Source organism: Coregonus clupeaformis, chromosome 20 (assembly GCF_020615455.1).
Source record: "Coregonus clupeaformis isolate EN_2021a chromosome 20, ASM2061545v1, whole genome shotgun sequence".
NCBI lineage: Eukaryota > Metazoa > Chordata > Actinopteri > Salmoniformes > Salmonidae > Coregonus > Coregonus clupeaformis.
Window position 1 is genome coordinate 31,252,994 of NC_059211.1, and position 17,973 is coordinate 31,270,966.

Genomic DNA, 17,973 nt, shown 5'->3' on the forward strand with positions numbered 1-17,973 from the left:
AATAGTAAAAATGAAGAAAAACCCTTGAATGAGTAGGTGTTCTAAAACTTTTGACCAGTAGTGTATATATATATATATATACAGTGGGGAAAAAAAGTATTTAGTCAGCCACCAATTGTGCAAGTTCTCCCACTTAAAAAGATGAGAGAAGCCTGTAATTTTCATCATAGGTACACGTCAACTATGACAGACAAAATGAGAAAAAAATATCCAGAAAATCACATTGTAGGATTTTTAATGAATTTATTTGCAAATTATGGTGGAAAATAAGTATTTGGTCAATAAAAAAAGTTTCTCAATACTTTGTTATATACCCTTTGTTGGCAATGACACAGGTCAAACGTTTTCTGTAAGTCTTCACAAGGTTTTCACACACTGTTGCTGGTATTTTAGCCCATTCCTCCATGCAGATCTCCTCTAGAGCACCTCTGTAGCTCAGCTGGTAGAGCACGGCGCTTGTAACGCCAATGTAGTGGGTTCGAACCCCGGGACCACCCATACACAAAAAAAATGTATGCACGCATGACTGTAAGTCGCTTTGGATAAAAGCGTCTGCTAAATGGCATATTATATTATATTATTATTATATGTTTTGGAGCTGTCGCTGGGCAACACGGACTTTCAACTCCCTCCAAAGATTTTCTATGGGGTTGAGATCTGGAGACTGGCTAGGCCACTCCAGGACCTTGAAATGCTTCTTACGAAGCCACTCCTTCATTGCCCGGGCGGTGTGTTTGGGATCATTGTCATGCTGAAAGACCCAGCCACGTTTAATCTTCAATGCCCTTGCTGATGGAAGGAGGTTTTCACTCAAAATCTCACGATACATGGCCCCATTCATTCTTTCCTTTACACGGATCAGTCGTCCTGGTCCCTTTGCAGAAAAACAGCCCCAAAGCATGATGTTTCCACCCCCATACTTCACAGTAGGTATGGTGTTCTTTGGATGCAACTCAGCATTCTTTGTCCTCCAAACACGACGAGTTGAGTTTTTACCAAAAAGTTCTATTTTGGTTTCATCTGACCATATGACATTCTCCCAATCCTCTTCTGGATCATCCAAATGCACTCTAGCAAACTTCAGACGGGCCTGGACATGTACTGGCTTAAGCAGGGGGACACGTCTGGCACTGCAGGATTTGAGTCCCTGGCGGCGTAGTGTGTTACTGATGGTAGGCTTTGTTACTTTGGTCCCAGCTCTCTGCAGGTCATTCACTAGGTCCCCCCCGTGTGGTTCTGGGATTTTTGCTCACCGTTCTTGTGATCATTTTGACCCCATGGGGTGAGATCTTGCGTGGAGCCCCAGATCGAGGTAGATTATCAGTGGTCTTGTATGTCTTCCATTTCCTAATAATTGCTCCCACAGTTGATTTCTTCAAACCAAGCTGCTTACCTATTGCAGATTCAGTCTTCCCAGCCTGGTGCAGGTCTACAATTTTGTTTCTGGTGTCCTTTGACAGCTCTTTGGTCTTGGCCATAGTGGAGTTTGGAGTGTGACTGTTTGAGGTTGTGGACAGGTGTCTTTTATACTGATAACAAGTTCAAACAGGTGCCATTAATACAGGTAACGAGTGGAGGACAGAGGAGCCTTTTAAAGAAGAAGTTACAGGTCTGTGAGAGCCAGAAATCTTGCTTGTTTGTAGGTGACCAAATACTTATTTTCCACCATAATTTGCAAATAAATTCATTAAAAATCCTACAATGTGATTTTCTGCATATTTTTTTCTCAATTTGTCTGTCATAGTTGACGTGTACCTATGATGAAAATTACAGGCCTCTCTCGTCTTTTTAAGTGGGAGAACTTGCACAATTGGTGGCTGACTAAATAATTTTTTCCCCCACTGTATATATATATACACCCACACATACACACACCCATACACCCACACACACTGCGTTTCACAAGCCTGTGTTTACCCTGTGGTCAGCCAGGCTCTTTTTAGTGTCTGTGAAGACCGGCGGTGCTGCTATTAGCCAGAAAGACTGGCATTATAAGTGCACACACTCACACCCATAAAGGCAGCATTATGATCATGCACACATACACACACACACACACACACACTCACCTATAAAGGCAGCATTATGAATGTGTTGGGTGAATGAAGTGTGCTCTGTTAGCATCAGCCATGTGGACACCTTGTGGCTAACACTAGGATGAGGGGCTATGGCTCAGGGGCTAGGGCTCAGAGTCTAGAGGCTAACGTTTAGGGTTTAGGGTCTAGGGTTTAGGGTTTTAGGGGGCTAAAGCTCAGGGGCTAGAGGTCAGGGGCTAGAGATAAGTGTAAATGCTCAGGGCCTAGGGTTTAGGAGCTAGGGTTTAGGGGCTAGGGTGTAGGGTTAGGGGATAGGGTTCAGGGGCTAGAGGTCATTCCCTTTTCCCCTCAGTTCGTCGGGGCATGGACTATACAAGGTGTCGAAAGTGTTCCACAGGGATGCTGGCCCATGTTGTCTCCAATGCTTCTCATAGTTCCGTCAAGTTGGCTGGATGTCTTTTGGGTGGTGGACCATTCTTGATACACACGGGCAACTGTTGAGAGTGAAAAACCAAGCACTGTTGCAGTTCTTGACACATTTAAACCGGTGCACCTGGCACCTACTACCATACCCCGTTCAAAGGCAATTAAATATTTTGTCTTGCCCAATCACCCTCTGAATGGCACACATACACAATACATGTTTCAAAAACCCTCTTTAACCTTTCTCCTCCCCTTCACCTACACTGATTGAAGTGGTTTAATAAGTGATATCAATAAGGGATCATAGCTTTCACCTGGATTCACCTGGTCAGTCTATGTCATGGAAAGAGCAGGTGTTCCTAATGTTTTGTACACTCAGTGTACATGATCATTTAGAATTAGCTATGAAAGACTTCCAGAACCCACTGGATTCTCCAATTACGTTGGATGAACTACTGGACAAAATACAATCCCTCCAACCCAAAATGGCCTGTGGTGTTGATGGTATCCTTAACAAAATTATAAAATACACAGACCACAAATCCAAATTGGCTATACTTAAACGACTTATCATTACCCTTAGCGCTGCCCTCTTCCCCAATATTTGGAACCAGTCTGATCTCCCCATTACACATAAGGAGACAAATTTGACCCCAATAATTACCTTGGAATCTGCGTTAACAGCAACCTCTTCAAAATCCTCTGCAGTATCATCAACAGCAGGCTCCACATTTCCTCAGTGAAAACAATGTCCTGAGCAAATGTCAAATTGGCTTCTTACCAAGATACTGTATGACAGACCACATATACACCCTGCACAACCTAACTGACAATATACAAAAAAAAGCAAAGTCTTCTCATGCTTTGTTGATATCAAAAAAGCTTTTGACTAAATTTGGCATGAGGGTCTGCTATACAAATAGAGGGAAAGCGGTGTTGGTCGGAAAACATATTATATTATAAAATCAATGTACACAAACAACAAATGTGCAATAAATGGAAATATACACACAGATTTCTTTCCTCAGGCATGTGGGGTGAGACTGGGATGCAGCTTGAGCCCCACCTTCTTCAACATGTCTTCAGAAAGTATTCACATCTCTTGACTTTTTCCACATTTTGTTGTGCTACAGCCTGACTTTAAAATGGATTAAATTGAGATTTTGTGTCACATTTTTTTTATGACTACCTCATCTATGTACCCCACACATACAGTTATCTGTAATGTCCCTCAGTCGAGCAGTGAATTTAAAACACAGATTCAATATCAAAGACAAGGGAGGTTTTCCTATGCCTCGCAAAGAAGGGCACCTATTGGTAGATGGGTAAAAAAAAAGGCTGACATTAAATATCCCTTTGATTATGGTGAAGTTATTCAATACACTTTGGATGGTGTATCAATACACCCAGTCACTACATATATACAGGTGTCCTTCCTAACTCAGTTGCAGGAGAGGAAGGACACCGCTCAGTTACAGAGTTTAATGGCTGTGATAGGAGAAAACTGAGGATGGATCAACAACATTTTAGTTACTCCACAATACTAACTTAAATGACAGAGTGAAAAGAAGGAAGCCTGTACAGAATAAAATATTCCAAAACTTGCATCCTGTTTGCAACAAGGCAATAAATAAAAACTGCAAAAAATGTGGCTAAGAAATTTACTTTATGTCCTGAACATAAAGCATTATGTTTGGGGCAAATCCAACGCAACACATCACTGAGTACCACTCTTCATATTTTCAAGCTTAGTGGTGGCTGGTATTCTTGTCATCGGCAAGGATTAGGGAGTTTTTTAGGATACAAATAAATGCAATAGAGCTAAGCACAGGCAAAATCCTAGAGGAAAACCTGATTCAGTTTGCTTTCCAACAGACACTGGGAAACAAATTCACCTTTCAGCAGGACAATAACCTAAAACACAAGGCAAATCTACAATGGAGTTGCTCACCAAGACGACATTGAATGTTACTGAACGGCCTAGTTACAGTTTTGGCTGAAATTGGCTTGAAAATCTATTGCAAGACTTGAAAATGGCTGTCTAGCAATGATCAACAAACAACTTGACAGAGCTTGAAGAATTTTTTAAATAACAATGTGCAAATATTGTACAATCCACATGTGCAAAGCTCTTAGAGACTTACCCAGAAAGACTCACCGCTGTAATCACTGCCAAAGGTGATTCTAACATGTAGTTACTCACATGTGTGAATACTTATGTAAATCAGATATTTCTGTATTTACTTTTAATGAAAAAATAAACAAATATAAAAACATGTTTTCACTTTGTCATTATGGGGTATTGTGTGTAGATGAGTGACAACATTTTTATCGATTTTGAATTCAGGCTGTAACACAACAAAAGGTGGAATAAGTCAAGTTGTATGAATACTTTCTGAAGGCGCTGTATCAATGAATTGGCGAGGGCTCCAGATCAGTCTGAAGCACCCGGACTCACGCTATTGGACTCAGAAATCAAATGTCTACTGTTTGCAGTTGATATGGTCCTGCTGTCCCCAACCAAGGAGGGCCACAGATTCTTTCAGACTTGGGCCTTGACAGTGAATCCCAGAAATACAAAAATAATGGTGTTCCAAAAAAGGTCCAGATGTCAGGACCACAAATACAAATTCTATCTAGACACCGTTGCTCTAGAGCGCACAAAGAATTATACCTACCTCGGCCTAAACAACAGCACCACAGGTAAGGCTGTGAACGATCTGAGAGACAAGGCAAGAAGGGCCTTCTATGCCATCAAAAGGAACATAAAACTCAACATCCCAATTAGGATCCGGCTAAAAAAGACTTAAATCCATTTTTACATTTTAGTCATTTAGCAGACGTTCTTATCCAGAGTGTCTTACAATTAGTGCATACATTTGTATTTTTTTCATACTGGCCCTCCGGGGGAATTGAACCCACAACCCTGGCGTTGCAAGCGTCATGCTCTACCAACTGAGCTACACGGGGCCCCAATCTGTTAGAGAACCCATTGCCCTCTATGATTGTGAGGTCTGGGGTCCACTCACCAACCAATAATTCACAAATGGGACAAACACCCAATTGAGACTCTGCATGCATATTTCTGTAAAAATATCCTTCGCATAAAACTTTGAATAATGCATGCAGAGCAGAATTAGGACTATATCCACTAATTATCAAAACTCAGAAAATAGTTGTTAAATTCTACAACCACCTAAAAGGGAGTGATGCCCAAACATTCCATCACAAAGCCATAACCTTCAGAGAGATTAACCTAGAGAAGAGTCCTCTCAGCCAGCTGGTTCTGGCTCTCTTCACAAACACAAACTGACATCAAAGAGCCCCAGGACAGCATCACGATTAAACCCAACCAAATCATGAGAAAACAACAAGATAACTATTTGACACACTGGAAAGAATTAACCAGAAACAGAGCAAACTGGAATCTGAATCTGGCCCTAAACAGAGAGTACACAGTGGCAGAGTACCTGACCGATGTGACTGACCGGCTATGTGCCCACTGCCCACAAAATGAGGTGGAAACTGAGCTGCACTTCCTAACCTCCTGCCAAATGTATGGCCATATTAGAGACACATATTTCCCACAGATCACGCAGACCCACAAAGAATTTGAAAACAAATCAAACATTGATAAACTCCCATATCTGTTAGGCGAGATATCGCAGTGTGCAATCACGGCAGCAAGATTTGTGACCCCTTTGCCATAAGAAAAGGGCAACCAGCCAAACAACATTGTAAATATAACCAATATTTGTATTTTTACTGTATTTATCTTCCCCTACCGTTTGTACTTACAATATTATTACAACACTGTACACAGCTGATAGCATAACATCTGTAATGCCTTTATCTTTTTCAAACCTTTGTGAGTGTAATGTTTACTGTTCATTTCTAATTGTGTTTTGTTTCTTCTCATTTTTGCTTATTGTTTATTTCACTCACTTTGGCAATGTAAACATATGTTTCCCATGTCAATAAAGCCCCTTTGAGAGAGAGAGAGAGAGAATGTGTGCACTATTAGCAGTCATCTCCACTAGCTGGCATGCAGTCTCTCTCTCTCTCTCTCTCTCTCTCTCTCTCTCTCTCTCTCTCTCTCTCTCTCTCTCTCTCTCTCTCTCTCTCTCTCTCTCTCTCTCTCTCCCTCCCACATACAGACATACATACATACAGAGAGAGAGAGAGAGAGAGAGAGCCTGCATGCCAGCTAGTGGAGATGACTCTGCTAATAGTTCACAAATGAAACAGAGTCTCGTCTGCTAGGCCACAGCCTAAATAGAACCTGGCCGCAGACACAGACCATGGCACCGACAGGAGAGGAGAGGAGAGGAGAGGAGAGGAGAGGAGAGGAGAGGAGAGGAGAGGAGAGGAGAGGAGAGGAGAGGAGAGGAGAGGAGAGGAGGAGAAAAAGAGGAGGAAGTGAGGTAGAAGGAAGGACTTATTCTGTCGGCCTAGATGACAGGACTGTGGAAATACCTCCACCAACTACACGACTCTGTCTGCATCTCAAATGGCACCCTGTTCTCTTTATAGTGCCCCTGTCAAACGTAGTGCACTATATAGGGCAAAGGGTGCCATTTGAGATGCACACAGAGAGAGTCCTGTAGTTGGGGGAGGTATTTTAATTTGGTTTCCATAAAGCAGTCTTTGATCCTGGTTCTCAGCTGGCTGGCTGGCTGGCTGGCTGGCTGGCTGGATGGCTGACTGGCTGGCTGGCTGGCTGGATGGATGGATGGCTGGATGGCTGACTGCCTGGCTGGATGACTGGCTGGCTGGCTACACACCAGAAACAGACACCTGTTCAACCTTGGAGCCCTTCTCTGTCTCAGTCAGCCCTGTGTGTGTTGTACTAGTGCTCTCCTCGCTGTGTGTGTGTGTGTGTGTGTGTGTGTGTGTGTGTGTGTGTGTGTGTGTGTGTGTGTGTGTGTGTGTGTGTGTGTGTGTGTGTGCATGTACTCTGTGTTTGTGTGTGTGTTATACAGTATGCTGCGTGTATATATTTGTATGTTTGCATGTGTGTGTGTGTGTGCGTGTGTGTAGGTCATAATCAGCTCCAGATGATTTTGAACGTACGTCAGGAGACTAGAATAGCAGTGCTGGTTTCCCCATGTTACGACATGTCGCCAAGCCAATAGATGGCGATGCTGTTATGTGTATCTGTGTGATACTACAGTGGGGAGAACAAGTATTTGATACACTGCCGATTTTGTAGGTTTTCCTACTTACAAAGCATGTAGAGGTCTGTAATTTTTATCATAGGTACATTTCAACTGTGAGAGACGGAATCTAAAACAAAAATCCAGAAAATCACATTGTATGATTTTTAAGTAATTAATTTGCATTTTATTGCATGACATAAGTATTTGATCACCTACCAACCAGTAAGAATTCCGGCTCTCACAGACCTGTTAGTTTTTCTTTAAGAAGCCCTCCTGTTCTCCACTCATTACCTGTATTAACTGCACCTGTTTGAAATCGTTACCTGTATAAAAGACACCTGTCCACACACTCAATCAAACAGACTCCAACCTCTCCACAATGGCCAAGACCAGAGAGCTGTATAAGGACATCAGGGATACAATTGTAGACCTGCACAAGGCTGGGATGGGCTACAGGACAATAGGCAAGCAGCTTGTTGAGAAGGCAACAACTGTTGCCGCAATTATTAGAAAATGGAAGAAGTTCAAGATGACGGTCAATCACCCTCGGTCTGGGGCTCCATGCAAGATCTCACCTCGTGGGGCATCAATGATCATGAGGAAGGTGAGGGATCAGCCCAGAACTACACGGCAGGACCTGGTCAATGACCTGAAGAGAGCTGGGACCACAGTCTCAAAGAAAACCATTAGTAACACACTGCGCCGTCATGGATTAAAATCCTGCAGCACACGCAAGGTCCCCCTGCTCAAACCAGCGCATGTCCAGGCCCGTCTGAAGTTTGCCAATGACCATCTGGATGATCCAGAGGTGGAATGGGAGAAGGTCATGTGGTCTGATGAGACAAAAATTGAGCTTTTTGGTCTAAACTCCACTCGCCGTGTTTGGAGGAAGAAGAAGGATGAGTACAACCCCAAGAACACCATCCCAACCGTGAAGCATGGAGGTGGAAACATCATTCTTTGGGGATGCTTTTCTGCAAAGGGGACAGGATGACTGCACCGTATTGAGGGGAGAATGGATGGGGCCATGTATCGCGAGATCTTGGCCAACAACCTCCTTCCCTCAGTAAGAGCATTGAAGATGGGTCGTGGCTGGGTCTTCCAGCATGACAACGACCCGAAACACACAGCCAGGGCAACTAAGGAGTGGCTCCGTAAAAAGCATCTCAAGGTCCTGGAGTGGCCTAGCCAGTCTCCAGACCTGAACCCAATAGAAAATCTTTGGAGGGAGCTGAAAGTCCATATTGCCCAGCGACAGCCCCGAAACCTGAAGGAGAAGGTCTGTATGGAGGAGTGGGCCAAAATCCCTGCTGCAGTGTGTGCAAACCTGGTCAAGACCTACAGGAAACGTATTATCTCTGTAATTGCAAACAAAGGTTTCTGTACCAAATATTAAGTTCTGCTTTTCTGATGTATCAAATACTTATGTCATGCAATAAAATGCAAATTAATTACTTAAAAATCATACAATGTGATTTTCTGGATTTTTGTCTCTCACAGTTGAAGTGTACCTATGATAAAAATTACAGACCTCTACATGCTTTGTAAGTAGGAAAACCTGCAAAATCGGCAGTGTATCAAATACTTGTTCTCCCCACTGTATATAGTACTAGTGAGCCAAGTTAGGCATGACTTACTATGCACTGAATGGAGCTGTACGCATACTGCAGACTGATGCTGAAGTAAAGACTTTCTAATCAACATTACCTTGCTCTTGTATAGAATAAACACAATACAAAACATGGTGTCAGGAGTCAGAACCAAATAGGAATATCCTTGACGAATCAAAATATCAAAACAACACACAGATAAATGCACAGTAGGAAGGGACGCGCCAACTAGCTAACCAGCTACACACAATAATAACAATGACAACGACAACAATGGCTTACCCAGTAATTCCAGTACCAGAACCTATGGACCTGAAGGGTACCAGTACCAAAACCTATGGACATGAAGGGTACCAATACCAGAGCCTATGGACATGAAGGGCAATACATACAACAACTGGACATATTTTCGAGCACAATGGGAAAACTATGAGATAGCTACCAGTCTGGACAAAAAGGAAGCAAAAGTACGCATAGCAACTCTGCTAACCGTGATGGGAAAGGAATGTCATCTCTTACAGCGGCATCTTCATATACCTGAAGCAGAGAGAACTGACCCGGTAAAAATTATAGAGGCGCTACAGAAACACTTTGAGCCATCCAGGAAAGTGATCTACAAGAGGTACATGTTTAATGCTTGTTAACAAAGTCAATGTGAAACATCAGAGCAGTACATTGCAAATCTGAGGAAGCTAGCAGACACGTGAATTTGGCACATTACGAGAGGAACTAGTCCATGACAGGCTTGTCATAGGCACTAAAGATATAGCTGCGTGAGCGCGCATGCTCAGAGAAACCAACCTCACACTGAACAAAGCCATTGACGTGTCATTCAAGTGAATAAGCACAAATGCAAATCAGGAAAATTGGTGGAGGTGAACCAGAGACTGTACATTATACCTCCCGTGAGCGACGTTCAGAATCAAAACGCCAAACATATGGTCATAAACAGACAGAGTTTACATGGGATAATAACAAACATAGAATGCCAAACGACTTACCCTGTCATTACTGTGGTTCAGTACATGCCAAAGCCAAATGCCCAGCATACGGTGTCACGTGTAAAGCATGTGGCAAATGAAACCACTTTGCCAGAGTTTGTAAACAATCACAACACAAACCTCAACTTAATCTATTAGAGGAAGACAATGAGTCAGATGACCAAACAACAGATGCAATGTGGTAGATCTCACAGGTTAAATCTGGTGAGGACGAGGTGAAAAATGGTTCATTAACCTTAAGCTAGCTACACTCAGTGATGAGTCATTGACATATGACCCCAGCCATACAATTAAATGTTAACTAGACACAGGATCAACAGTGAATGTCATAAACTATTGGGACCTAAAGCGAGTCATGCAAAACGGCAATCCAGTTCTCCTACCCAGCAAAGCTACACTCAAGCTATATGACGGCACACTGATAAAGCCAACAGGAGAATGCAATCTCAAAGCAGATCATGATAGAAAAAAATTTCATATCAAATTTCAGGTCATGGAGACATTCCAGCTTCCTCTGCTGTCAGCTGACACGTGTGAAAAACGTACTACATGTGAACCACAGCCATGTGTTACATTTAGTTGACACCCCAAGCATCACATCCACTGAGGTCATCATGACGACTGAGGAGATCATCTCCAAGTACAGTGAGAGAAAAAAGTATTTGATCCCCTGCTGATTTTGTACGTTTGCCCACTGACAAAGAAATGATCAGTCTATAATTTTAATGGTAGGTTTATTTGAACAGTGAGAGACAGAATAACAACAAAAACATCCAGAAAAACGCATGTCAAAAATGTTATAAATTTATTTGCATTTTAATGAGGGAAATAAGTATTTGACCCCCTCTCAATCAGAAAGATTTCTGGCTCCCAGGTGTCTTTTATACAGGTAACAATCTGAGATTAGGAGCACACTCTTAAAGGGAGTGCTCCTAATCTCAGTTTGTTACCTGTATAAAAGACACCTGTCCACAGAAGCAATCAATCAATCAGATTCCAAACTCTCCACCATGGCCAAGACCAAAGTGCTCTCCAAGGATGTCAGGGACAAGATTGTAGACCTACACAAGGCTGGAATGGGCTACAAGACCATTGCCAAGCAGCTTGGTGAGAAGGTGACAACAGTTGGTGTGATTATTCGCAAATGGAAGAAACACAAAATGACTGTCAATCTCCCTCGGCCTGGGGCTCCATGCAAGTTCTCACCTTGTGGAGTTGCAATGATCATGAGAACGGTGAGGAATCAGCCCAGAACTACACGGGAGGATCTTGTCAATGATCTCAAGGCAGCTGGGACCATAGTCACCAAGAAAACAATTGGTAACACACTACGCCGTGAAGGACTGAAATCCTGCAGCGCCCGCAAGGTCCCCCTGCTCAAGAAAGCACATATACATGCCCGTCTGAAGTTTGCCAATGAACATCTGAATGAGTCAGAGGAGAACTGGGTGAAAATGGAGCTCTTTGGCATCAACTCAACTCGCCGTGTTTGGAGGAGGAGGAATCTTGCCAATGACCCCAAGAACACCATCCCCACCGTCAAACATGGAGGTGGAAACATTATGCTTTGGGGGTGTTTTTCTGCTAAGGGGACAGGACAACTTCACCGCATCAAAGGGACGATGGACAGGACCGTCAAATCTTGGGTGAGAACCTCCTTCCCTCAGACAGGGTATTGAAATGGGTTCGTGGATGGGTATTCCAGCATGAAAATGACCCAAAACACACGGCCAAGGCAACAAAGGAGTGGCTCAAGAAGAAGCACATTAAGGTCCTGGAGTGGCCTAGCCAGTCTCCAGACCTTAATCCCATAGAAAATCTGTGGAGGGAGCTGAAGGTTCTAGTTGCCAAACGTCAGCCTCGAAACCTTAATGACTTGGAGAAGATCTGCAAAGAGGAGTGGGACAGAATCCCTTCTGAGATGTGTGCAAACCTGGTGGCCAACTACAAGAAACGTCTGATCTCTGTGATTGCAAACAAGGGTTTTGTCACCAAGTACTAAGTCATGTTTTGCAGAGGGGTCAAATACTTATTTCCCTCATTAAAATGCAAATCAATTTATAACATTTTTATAACATTTTTGACATGCGTTTTTCTGAATTTTTTGTTGTTGTTATTCTGTCTCTCACTGTTCAAATAAACCTACCATTAAAATTATAGACTGATCATTTCTTTGTCAGTGGGCAACCGTACAAAATCAGCAGGGGATCAAATACTTTTTTCCCTCACTGTACAAGGACGTGTTGGATGGGCTTGGCTGCCTTCCTGGAGAGCTACACCTAGAAGTAGACAATGCAGCCCGGCCTGTGCAGCAGCTACCAAGACGGATACCTATTCCACTGAAGGAAAGGATCACAAAGGCCATACATTCAATGGACAATGGAGAAATCATCACGAAAGTCACAGAGCCAACACCGTGGATCAGCAACATGGTTGTCATTGAAAAACCTGATAAACTACGAATATGTATGGACCCCAGTGCACTCAACAAAGCCTTACTGAGATCGCACTTCCAGATGCCCACAATAGAAGAGATTCTCAAATCAAATCAATTTTTATTTGTCACATACACGTGTTTAGCAGATGTTATAGTGGGTGTAGCGAAATGCTTGTGCTTCTAGCTCCGACAGTGCAGTAATATCTAACAAGTAATATCTAACAATTTCACAACATATACCCAAAACACACAAAACTAGTAAGGAATGGGATTTGAGAATATATACATATATGGGCAAGCAATGACAGAGCGGCATGGACTAAGATACAGTAGAATGTTATAGAATAGAATGCAGTATATACATATGAGATGAGTAGTCCAAGATATGTAAACATTATTAAAGTGACTAGTGTTCCATTTCTTAAAGTGGCCAGTGATTTCAATAGGCAGCAGCAGCCTCTAATGTGCTAGTGATGGCTATTTAACAGTCTGATGGCCTTGAGATAGAAGCTGTTTTTCATTATCTCGGTCCCAGCTTTGATGCACCTGTACTGACCTCGCCTTCTGGATGATAGCGGAGTGAACAGGCAGTGGCTCGGGTGGTTGATGTCCTTGATTATCTTTTTGGCCTTCCTGTGACATCGGGTGCTGTATGTGTCTTGGAGGGCGGGTAGTTTGTCCCCGGTAATGCGTTCGGCAGAACGCACCACCCTCTGGAGAGCCCTGCGGTTGCGGGCGGTGCAGTTGCCGTACCAGGTGGTGATACAGCCCGACAGGATGCTCTCAATTGTGCATCTGTAAAGGTTTGTGAGGGTTTTAGGTGCTAAGCTAAATTTCTTCAGCCTCCTGAGGTTGAAGAGGCTCTGTTGCGCCTTCTTCACCACACTGTCTGTGTGGGTGGACCATTTCAGTTTGTCGGTGATGTGTACACCAAGGAACTTGAAGCTTTCCACCTTCTCCACTGCGGTCCCGTCGATGTGGATAGGGGGGTGCAACCTCTGCTGTTTCCTGAAGTCCACAATCATCTCCTTTGTTTTGTTGATGTTGAGTGAGAGGTTGTTTTCTTGGCACCACACTCCCAGAGCCCTCACCTCCTCCCTGTAGGCGGTCTCGTCATTGTTGGTAATCAAGCCTACTACTGTTGTGTCATCTGCAAACTTGATGATTGAGTTGGAGGCGTGCTTGGCCACGCAGTCATGGTTGAACAGGGAGTACAGGAGGGGGCTGAGCACGCACCCTTGTGGGGCCCCAGTGTTGAGGATCAGCGAAGTGGAGATGTTGTTTCCTACCTTCACCACCTGGGGGCGGCCCATCAGGAAGTCTAGGACCCAGTTGCACAGGGCGGGGTTCAGACCCAGGGCCTCGAGCTTAATGATGAGCTTGGAGGGTTCTATGGTGTTGAATGCTGAGCTATAGTCAATGAACAGCATTCTTACATAGGTATTCCTCTTGTCCAGATGGGATAGGGCAGTGTGCAGTGTGATGGCGATTGCATCGTCTGTGGATCTATTGGGGTGGTAAGCAAATTGAAGTGGGACTAGGGTGACAGATAAGGTAGAGGTGATATGATCTTTGTCTAGTCTCTCAAAGCACTTCATGATGACAGAGGTGAGTGCTACAGGGCGATAGTCATTTAGTTCAGTTACCTTTGCTTTCTTGGGTACAGGAACAATGGTGGCCATCTTGAAGCATGTGGGAACAGCAGACTGGGAAAGGGAGAGATTGAATATGTCCATAAACACACCAGCTAGCTGGTCTGCGCATGCTCTGAGGACACGGCTAGGGACGCCATCTGGGCCGGCAGCCTTGCGGGGGTTAACATGCTTAAATGTCTACCGGCGATATCCAACGCAAAGGTATTCTCAGTACTCGATGCCAAAGATGGATATTGGCAAGTCAAACTTGATGAAGTGAGCAGCTATCTAACAACTTTCTGGACACCTGTAGGCAGGTATAGATGGCTGAGAATGCCATTTGGAATCAATCCAGCAGCTGAAGAATACCAGTGCAGACAGTGTGAAGCACTACAGGGACTAAAAGGAGTGATTGTGATCGCAGATGACATTCTACTCCATCGATGTGGTGACACACACGAAGAGGCGATGGCAGATCATGACAGAAACCTCACAGCTCTCCTGCAGAGAGCAAGAGATGTCAACCTGAAGCTGAACAAAAATAAACTCTGGTTAAAGCTACCTAGTGTGACACACAGTACATACTGCACACACACACACACACACACACACACACAAATGTTTGTTTTACTATCCTTGTGGGGACCAAACAATTGATTTCCATTAAAAATCCTATTTTACCTAACCCCTAACCCTAACCCTAACCTAACCATTAAACTAACCCTAACTTTAACCCCAAAACCCTGAACCTGATCCTAAAACTAACCCTAACCCCTAACCCGAATTGTAACCCTAACCCTAAACCTAACCACTTCTGGTCCCCACAGGGATAGTAAAACCAAACCACACACACACATATTCTTACCCGGGGATGTGATGTTTGCGTTCTGCTGAGGCATGACCTGCACACGATTTTGACAATCATCCAAGATGAGAAAGGCAACAGAGAGAGAGAGAGAGAGAGAGAGAGAGAGAGAGAGAGAGAGAGAGAGAGAGAGAGAGAGAGAGAGAGAGAGAGAGAGAGAGAGAGAGAGAGAGAGAGAGAGAGAGAGAGAGAGAGAGAGAGAGAGAGAGAGGGTGGAGAGGAGAGAGAGAAATTGAGGTTAGCAATAGGGCACACACACAAACACACACACAGTTTGGCAGGTGACTGTAGAGGACAGGTGTTATTATTACATTAGAAAAGTAAATCAGTGTAATTTTAAGTCCTTTCCGTGCAAACACTAATCTGTTTACACTCTGTGGCCGTGTCCGAATACCCATATTTGCGTCCTAAATAGTAGGCCATTTAAGTATGTGAAAAAATAAAGTTTGATAGTGTGCAACATTTCTAAAATCTAGTATACTTTAAATGCCCGGATGTCATACTCATGTTGGCTTTGACAGCAGCTGATCATTAGATATGGGGGATGCGCGATCGAAATCAACGAATAGTGGGAAACACCGCAATCACACATGACGCATTCTCAGTATGCGAAAATAGAATGTGTTATAATATGTGACTCGGGATCTAGCTGCGTTATTGATGTCATGTTAATCAGGCCTTTTAATTTGAACATATGGATTGTTTTAGTTTTGTAGGCTAGGCTACCTATTTCATTATTTAATTTATGGATCAAGCCTTAGCAGTCCTTCTGATCTCGTTCCCAATGATCAGTGCTTTAGTTTATTATGTTGCTGTCCAGCGGTTCTGGATTTGCAATGCACCCAACTGTCCATGTTTTTTTGTACAATAGCCTTTTGATTTGAACATTTGAAAAGTGTTGGTGTGTGTACTAGGCTATTTAATTTAATTTATATACTGTATGTTACAGCACTTTGGTTTCACTAATAAATAGGTTGAAAAGGTATGATCTGTTGCTGTCTTCAGTCCTTTTTAAATAAGATAGATGGGCTATTTGGGCTACAGTATAGGTTGACGGGATGGTCTGCCTATAACCAGCCTGAGTAGGCCTATAACTCCATTCCTATTCTATTCAGAGTTTAGAGAAATTATTTGAATTGGAAATTAGCTATTATCAGGCTGGTTAATGTGATGCATGTCTGTTAAATTTGGAAAAATCCACCCTCCACTCGGCCCCGCCCCACCTACTCAGCCAGTCAGGAGCCGCTACTGCGTTGAGGCCATGGCATACAGCATACTTTTTACTAAACGGTATGTGCTAAATAGTATGCAATGATTAGTGCATAGTATGCAGTTTAAGTAAATATTACGCTAGAATGGTATTCGGACACGGCCACCATCTCAAAGTTACAAGTCCTATATTTCCCGCTCTGTCCTCTTTCCCATCTCTGTCTTCTTTCTCCTCTCTGTCCTCTTTCTCCTCTCTGTCCTCTTTCTCCTCTCTGTCCTCTTTCTCCTCTCTGTCCTCTTTCTCCTCTCTGTCCTCTTTCTCCTCTCTGTCCTCTTCCCCCTCTCTGTCCCTTTTCCCCTCTCTGTCTTCTTTCCCCTCTCTGTCCTCTTTCCCCTCTCTGTCCTCTTTCCCCTCTCTGTCCTCTTTCCCCTCTCATCCTCTTACCCCTCTCTGTCCTCTTACCCCTCTCTGTCTTCTTTTCCCCTCTCTGTCCTCTTTCCCCTCTCTGTCCTCTTTCCCCTCTCTGTCCTCTTTCCTTTCTATGTCCTCTTTCCCTCTCTGTCATTTCCCCCCTCTCTGTCCTCTTTCCTCTCTCTGTCCTCTTTCCCCTCTCTGTCCCTTTTCCCCTCTCTGTCCTCTTTCCCCTCTCTGTCCTCTTTCCTCTCTCTGTCCCCTTCCCTCTCTGTCCTTTCCCCCCTCTCTGTCCTCTTTCCCCTCTCTGTCCTCTTTCCCCTCTCTGTCTTCTTACCCCTCTCTGTCCTCTTTCCCTCTCTTGACCATCTGTATATGGAAAATCCGGACTATCCAAATGTCTGTCTCCCTCCCTTTCTCTCATTCCCCTTTCTTTCCCTACCTGTCTCAAAGTGATAAGTCCTTGTCCTTACTTCCTCTGTCTGTCTGTCTGTCTGTATGTCTGTCTGTCTGTCTGTCTGTCTGTCTGTCTGTCTGTCTGTCTGTCTGTCTGTCTCTCACGCTCTCTCCTGTCTGTCTTTCTGTCTGTCCCGCTCTCCCTCTCTGAGTGTTTCTAGGCTGTGGCCAGGGGCCAGGGGCCAGGGCTAGTTGAATTGTCTTAGTTTGTTAGCCCTTTCCATGCTGGTGTTAACTATCTATTAGATACAGCTTGCTGAAGGCTGTAAATGTCTGACAGAAAAAGCTCCTTTCCTAGTTTAGTCAAAGTTGATAATAATTGTATATGATAGACAGTAGGTTGTTAATATATTGCATTAAATCAATCTCTCTCTCTCTCTCTCTCTCTCTCTCTCTCTCTCTCTCTCTCTCTCTCTCTCTCTCTCTCTCTCTGTCTCTCTCTCTCTCTCTGCAGTGCCGTCCTTCAAAAGGGAGGAAGAGGGGTTACTGCTGGTGTGTGGATAAGTACGGTCAGCCTCTCCCTGGCTATGATGGAAAGGAGAGAGGAGAAGCCCAGTGTTACAACCTAGAGAACAAATGAGAGGCAGAGAGAGGATGGAGTGATGGCGAGAAAGAATGAGGGAAGAAGGAGAGAGGAATGGGAGAGAGAGATACTTTTTTTTTACTCCTGCCATGCACGTAACTGTCGAAAGAGTGCCGGACCTTTGACCTCAGGTCACAAGACTGCCGGG

General features: G+C 43.9%; 1 protein-coding gene across 1 annotated transcript in view; it reads left to right on the forward strand.

The window, feature by feature from the left end:
* igfbp3 (insulin-like growth factor binding protein 3) overlaps positions 1-17,973 on the forward strand; it is a 34,465-nt gene extending 16,492 nt beyond the window's left edge. The window contains exon 4 of the mRNA XM_041840182.1: positions 17,697-17,973. Within this exon, the coding sequence (XP_041696116.1) occupies positions 17,697-17,822 (126 nt within the window). The 3' untranslated portion in view covers positions 17,823-17,973. The remainder of the gene's footprint in view (positions 1-17,696) is intronic.